Here is a 7,520-nt window from a genome sequence, read left to right as displayed (position 1 = left end):
GAGAAATATTTTAAAATATAATATATATATATATATATATATATATATAATATATATATATATTTGGGTAAAATATTGACTTATTTCACATTGAATGCAAATAATTTGAAAGCTGAAGCCCACCAAAAATACTTTTCAATCCCCAAATGTGGTTTTTGGTGTGGTGGATATATATATATATATATACAATGTGGGTATCTGTGAATGCTACGTCGATTAGTCAATTACTGGGTCAACGTCTTTCATAAAATAACAAAACTCATTAAATGTTCCACGCCACACCATTTTACTTCTTCCAAAATGTTTTTTCTTTTTCTATTAATATTACAAAATTACATGTCCCAAACCATCATATGATTGTTGATTATTCTATTGGGGTATTTTTATTTTTTTTTTCATATATGTTGAATTGAATTTGATTAAGCATTCATGACTTTGAGTATTTAAAATAAAACTAGTTTAATTTTGGACGATTAATTTTAGTAAGCAAGTAATTAAGTAATATTATTATCCAATGTATAGTAATTTTGGATGAAGGTCTAAGTTTGATGGAAAATTTAATGTATGTGTTAGTTGAAAAAGAGGTGAAATGGTGTTATCGTAAAGGTAAATTTGAAGAAATCAAATGGAATATTCTTGACTGGATGGATTTCAAAACTCAAACCCACCATCATTGAACAAACTTTTCAATATGTTTAATCTCATTCATTCTTATTTATATACTTAATAAAAAAAGAAATATATTTAGAAAAAGGAAAACGACGCCTCCATTTTTTGCTTTATACCTAACTGTCACCTAATCCCATCCCAATTACCATTATCCATAGAATCATAAATTACAATCGAAAGTAAAAAAAAAAAAAAAAAAAAGAAAATCATTCCCTACCATTTTATTATTTTTACATTAACTTTAATTCAGACCCTAGTACTATTATTGTTTATAGAGAGAAATAATAGGTAACACAAATTTCCAATTGTATTTTAATGTATCTTAAATGCCTTATTAATTTCTTCTACCACAATCCACATTTTTACAAATTTAAACCGAGGAGTTGTAAGAAATTATAAATTTGAAAAAATATTTATAAAATATAGTAAAATTTCAGATTCTATCCATAATAAATATTTATATGTTTTTATAGATTTCTATTATTGATAGAATAAAAAATTTTACTATATGTTGTAAATAATTTTTTTTTACTATAATTAAAAATGTCTGTTTTAAATTTACAAATTTTACCGGTATCATTTCATTTGAAATATATTTTTATTTGGCGTAAATTTTAGAAGATTTTTTCAATGAAAAAGAAAGAAAGTATTTAAAAAGATTACTTGGGTGGTGTAGATATTGAAAATTCTAGTCAAATGTGGATTACCTTATATTAAAAAAAAAAAAAAAAGGACATTTGAATGGTTTGATATTTGGAAATTAGAAAATGGAAGATAAAAAGAAAAGAAAAAAATAGTTATGAATTATTAGGGGGAGAGAGAGAGAGAGAGAGAGAGAGAGAGAGAGAGAGAGAGAGAGAAGAGTTGGAGTTGGTGATGGTGGTTGTATGTACTGTGGGTTCGTTTCAGTCAAAACGTGACTGCTTCAACTTCCTGGATGGATTCTAATAATTTTCACCCCCCAACTTTGTGTGTATTTATATATTTAATGTTCTACTTTTGTGTCCATTTAAATCACAAAAAGTCACTACCTGCTCCCTTTACCCTTTTCTCGTCAAACCCGTCGCTGCCTTTGCCACCCCGCTAATTAAATATTGTTTTCTTTTTCCCCTTCTTAATAAATCACAATTTCAGAGACAAACCTGAACAAGTTGGGTTAAATTTAATAACCAACTCTCGTTTTATTCTCTTTTTAATTCTCAACACTACTCTTCTATATACAAAAACAAGCTAAATCAAACTACAGTCCTTTCCCTTCTTCACTTTTAGACAACAAATTCTGAACATGCATCTTCGTCTCCAAAACTGTGCAGATCGATAGCCGTCGGATGCGATTTCTTTGTGTTTCTTTTCCTTATTCTTCTTTATTATTAAATATTCATAATCATTACCATAATTCTCAAATGCACAAAAATCAATAAGGTAAATGTGACAACTATTTCGAGTGATTGAGGTGATAAAGTGGAGTGGAGTTCAACCAAACAACATTTTGGTTAGAAAATACATATTACCATACTTGTAAGACAACTCCACTAATGTGGTATACTCTACATTATGGTTTCTAAATTAGTACATGAAGCATTTAGTTCAACAAGCACTTATAATACTTCTTACTTTTGAAGTGTTAGAATGCGATGGTATATAAAATCAATGACCGACATTTGCTTGGAATATATTTTCAACCATTCAAATTTAGTTATTGCATCTTTATCGTAACTTAAACATATTTTCTATACTATTAATAAATCTTAAATTTAGTAATTTGAAGTTAATTAATTAGGATTGGAATTAGTTAAATAATTTATTTGAAAAAATCTGTGAGAAAGAATATATCTTCAACATTTATAATTAAAATACTAAACTAGACTAAAAAACAAAAGAACGCATAGAAGAGTAATAATCGTTTCTTAAAGAAAAATTGTAATCTAAACTATTTAATCAAATTCAACAAATCATCTCTCTCTCTCTCTCTCTCTCTCTCTCTCTCTCTTAAAACAGAGATTCACACAGTCACATTGTAACCAATTCATTCCCTCCTTCTGTTTGCAGTCTAATAGGTCATTACCGCGTCCCCCTGGGTTTTGCTTAGAACCTTCCATGGCTGCACGCCATAGCTCTACCCTTTGAAATCTTCTCTTTTCCTCTCTCTATATAGACCCTCTTCATTTTCTCCTCTTCCCATTTCATCATCATCATCATCATCATCATCATCATCATCATCTTCTTCTTCTTCTTCTTCTTCTTCTTCTTCTTCTCCTTCTTCCCAATTTCCTTCTCTGTGTTTCTGCACATAATCACTCAATACACAATTGGATTCACCCAATGAAGTTCGGCAAGGAGTTCACAGCTCAAATGGTGCCGGAATGGCACGAAGCCTACATGGATTACAATTTCCTTAAAACCCTTTTGAAAGAAATTCAGAGATTCAAGCTCAGAAATGGCCCTCCACAACCCCCTCAACCCTCTGGCTTGAAGCGCAAGCTCACTCTCTACAGAGCCTTCAGTGGCCTCACTCAAGGCCATGTCTATCCTTCAACTCCTTCTCCCCATAACGATATTGAGAGTCAAGCCATTCTTGTTACCTCTATGCACGAGGATGGGTCCCAGAATTACAAGACTACGTTTCTCATGGCCGCCGATGAAGGCGCTGAGTACGAACTCGTCTACTTCAGGAGACTCGATGATGAGTTAAACAAAGTTGATAAGTTCTATAAGGCTAAGGTGGAGGAGGTTATGAAGGAAGCTGAGATGCTGAATAAGCAAATGGATGCTTTGATTGCGTTCAGAGTTAAGGTTGAGAATCCTCAGGGTTTGGTTTTCGATATGTCTGAGAAGACTGTTGAGATGACTCGTCTTGCTTCTGGGATTGCTGCTTCTTCTGCTGCGTTGTCAGCTTCTACTCCTAAAGGGGCCAAATCTGGAAGTGAGTTTTTGAATCTCTGCTCTTTTTAAAACTATATTACTGTGTTTTTCTTTTCTTGTTTTGTGGCTTTGATGAAGTAGAAATTAGTTGTTGTTTCTTTGTTTGTTTTGGTTTTAACGGAGTTGTTGTATGGTCGAAGAGATCATGATCATGCAGAGAGAGTGTTTGATTAAATGTATGTTTTTGATGATGCAGAGAGACCTCACATGGCCATGGAGATAATTGAGGAAAGTGGGGTTGGTGAGTTTGAGCAATCTGATGAGTTGAATGAAGATGGGGATGCTATCGACACGAAGTCCAGAGACAAAAAGGTTGAAGAAGATAGCTCTAGCAAAAGAAAGGGTGTTAGACCACCTCCATTAGATGTTCTTGATCGTGTCAAAATCAACCAACCCATTGAAACACCTCGTTCAACCATCAAGGGCTTCCTCAAAATCTCTAAGAACAGTGAACTTCGATTTAGCAGAGATAATCTCAAAAGAGTTGAAGAACAACTGAGGCAGGCATTCTCTGTGTTTTACCAGAAACTTAGGCTTCTGAAGAGCTTCAGGTACATCTTATATTCTTCTATTTCCAGTTTCTCCTCTTTTTCAATGCTCAAATTGCTAATATTCTCTTATTGATGGAATTTACGCAGCTTCTTAAATACATTGGCCTTCTCAAAGATAATGAAGAAATATGATAAGGTATTTTCATTTTTCATTTATTATCTGATTGAGTGTGTTGAACTATGAACTAAGAAGATTGATTATGAAGTGCGAAAAAAAAAAGAAGAAAATATTATCCGACATATATGTCTTCTTCCTTCTTTCTTATATTTTTGTAATTTGATTGCAGATTACATCGAGAGATGCCTCAAAAGCTTACATGAAAACAGTGGATAGTTCTTACCTTGGAAGCTCAGATGATGTGAGATATAGCTTCTCTGACATCTTCATATTCAACCAGTTATTTCTTGTACAAGGTTTCTCAACAAAGCAACTTCTTCAATACTAATGTACTACATGCCACTACAGGTTGCTAAGTTAATGGAGAGGGTTGAGAACACATTCATCAAACATTTCTGCAACGCCAACCGCAGCAAAGGGATGAGTATTTTAAGACCCAAAGCTAAGAGAGAGAAACATAGGACAACATTTTCTATGGGTAAGTGCTCTGATTTTCACCATGATTTGTAATGCCACTTAAGCTTCTTATTTTAGGGACATGGCTTTTTTTTTTTCTCTAATTTTTCACACTTGAACTCAAATAATTTACAGGTTTTCTAGCTGGTTGTTCTGCAGCTCTTGTTTTAGCCCTCATCTTAATTATCCGTGCCCGCCATATTATGGATAGCAGAGGAAGCACAAAGTACATGGAAACCATGTTTCCTCTTTACAGGTAACTGCACATATTAAACATCTTGATCTGTTCATTTTCACTCAATACATTATCGATCTTTCAATCTTTTATGTTCTTAAGTTAAAGCAGTGTGTAAATAATTTTGTTGGTAGATCAAAATTATAGTTATTGTTATTAGGTAACTCAGATGTCTTAACCACTTTGCAGCATAAACTATATACTGTTCTACTGGTTTGACGCGAGAATTATGCCTTTTGCAGCTTGTTTGGATTTGTTGTCCTGCATTTGGTTATGTATGCTATCAACATATTCTATTGGAGGCGATATCGAGTGAATTATTCCTTCATATTTGGTTTCAAGGAAGGACATGAGTTAGGCTATCGTCAAGTTCTCCTTGTTGCTTTTGCTCTAGCAGTACTTGGACTTGGCTCTGTGCTCTCAAATCTTGACATGGAAATGGACCCAAGTACAAAAGATTTCAAAGCATTGACTGAACTTCTGCCTCTTTTTGCAGTTGTTGTAAGATTTTCTCACCAACTTTATCTACAAACTTTAAAATTTTGCATAATACGTAGTACTAAACAAACTCGCTTTTTTCTACTGCAGCTTGTAACTGCAGTACTCATCTGCCCATTTAACATCTTATATCGCTCAAGTCGTGTCTTCTTCCTCACTTGTCTGTTCCACTGCATCTGTGCTCCGCTGTACAAGGTAAATCCCATAGTCCGTAATGCATATATGCTCGGAGATAATGAAGTTGCTGTTGTAAATTTTTCCTAAAACAAATTTCATTCCTTAGGTGGTGCTCCCAGACTTTTTCTTAGCTGATCAGTTAACAAGCCAGGTGCAAGCACTCAGAAGTTTGGAATTTTACATTTGCTATTATGGGTGGGGAGACTACAGATTGAGAATAAACACGTGCAAGGCGAGTGACGTGTTCACAACCTTCAGTTTCATTGTTGCCGTTATTCCATATTGGGCGCGCCTTATGCAGGTACTCCAGTCTTGCCAACTGCAACTCCAGCTTTGTAGAAAAAATACATTGATCCTTAGCTTAATGTCTTGTTTTCCTTTTGTGTTTTAACAGTGTGTTCGTCGACTGTATGAAGAGAAGGACAAAATGCATGCACTTAACGGATTGAAATACTCGTTTGCGATCGCTGCTGTTTGCTTCAGGACAGCATACAGCCTGAACACAAAATTATATGTTTGGTATATACTAGCTTGGATATTTTCAGTCATAGCAGCAATTTCGGGCACGTACTGGGACCTCGTGATTGACTGGGGGCTTCTGCAACGACATTCAAAAAACCGATGGTTGAGGGACAAGCTTCTCGTCCCTCAAAAGAGCGTATATTTTGTTGCAATGGTGAGTGATATAATAAATGATCAACCAGATTCCAAACACAAATATTATGTTCGTTACTTAATTTGACGATTTCTAATGAGAACAAAAATATTTGGCAGGCATTGAATGTGGTGCTGAGACTTGCTTGGATGCAAACTGTATTGAACTTCAAGGTCCCATTCTTGCACAGAGAAGGGTTGGTTGCCATTGTTGCTAGCTTAGAGATCATTCGCCGTGGCATATGGAACTTCTTCAGGTAAAAATAAATACTAAACAATATTTTAAATTTTCATACTCTTATCATGTTTCCCTTAAATGAAAAGAGTATTAATTATATGTTTCGGTGATGGTACAGGATTGAAAATGAGCATTTGAACAATGTTGGTAAATATAGAGCATTCAAATCGGTGCCTCTACCTTTCAACTATGATGAAGATGATAAAGATGACTGAGTGCTGATTCACAAAGGATTTCCAACACCTTTTTTTTCTCTCTTTTTTTTTCTTTTCAATTTGTGTATTTGTTAAAATTTATTTTTATAATGTGTATAGCAATTTTGAAAGCATTCCCACTGTCCAATCTACAGAAAAGTAAATCAAGTTATTATATGAGAAATGCATAGAAATTTGAATTCTTTTATGCTTGTTTTCAGATTCTTTTGGTATGGGTGTGGTTATGGTGGGTAGTGTAACCCTTTTAGGTAGGGAATTCAAAAGCAGAATTTATAATATGTTTAGGGAAAGATCTTCATATCATCAAAAGGCTGAAAAGAAAAGGCACCAAATTATAAATATATAATAAGTCTAGGGTTTTAGTTGGTAGTAGTTTGTTTCCATTTCATCTATTTAAAAATATTTCCATGAAGTTCTAAAATGAGTGTTTATTTACACTTTATACCCTAAGAAGAAGGAAATTGCGATCACTACCACTTTTCTCGATAAATAATTAAGGGTAATAACAACATTTTAAAAATATTGTAAACATAACAAAGTTTACGTTTAATAGATTTTATTGTTAATCGACTTTTATTAGTCATATGGTTTATCATTAACGATATGATCTAATCAAGGATAGGTTTTGAAAGATAAATTAAAATTTTGCTCTAACTTCAAATTATTTTACAATTTTGACCCTAAATTTGCATTTAATATTAATATTCAATTTCATGATAAAAAGTTTGCGAATGAATTTTACATTTTGATCAAAAAGCTCTTCTAAGTATTACAATAAATGAATTCT

The 7,520-nt window shown here is 33.3% G+C and overlaps 1 protein-coding gene across 1 annotated transcript; it reads left to right on the top strand.

Moving 5' to 3' along the window:
* The first annotated feature begins 2,609 nt into the window (after window positions 1-2,609).
* On the top strand, window positions 2,610-6,915 carry LOC103503345 (phosphate transporter PHO1 homolog 3-like). The gene is made up of 12 exons (XM_008467510.3): window positions 2,610-3,592; window positions 3,788-4,142; window positions 4,230-4,278; window positions 4,430-4,501; window positions 4,609-4,738; window positions 4,852-4,972; window positions 5,194-5,452; window positions 5,540-5,644; window positions 5,733-5,927; window positions 6,021-6,302; window positions 6,401-6,537; window positions 6,637-6,915. Exons 1-12 carry the CDS (start codon window positions 2,992-2,994, stop codon window positions 6,731-6,733), a joined length of 2,403 nt encoding a protein of 800 aa, XP_008465732.2. The 5' UTR covers window positions 2,610-2,991; the 3' UTR covers window positions 6,734-6,915.
* Window positions 6,916-7,520: the final 605 nt, after the last annotated feature.

Source organism: Cucumis melo, chromosome 9, assembly GCF_025177605.1.
Source record: "Cucumis melo cultivar AY chromosome 9, USDA_Cmelo_AY_1.0, whole genome shotgun sequence".
In the NCBI taxonomy this organism is placed as follows: domain Eukaryota; kingdom Viridiplantae; phylum Streptophyta; class Magnoliopsida; order Cucurbitales; family Cucurbitaceae; genus Cucumis; species Cucumis melo.
This window is presented reverse-complemented; position numbering and strand designations above follow the sequence as displayed.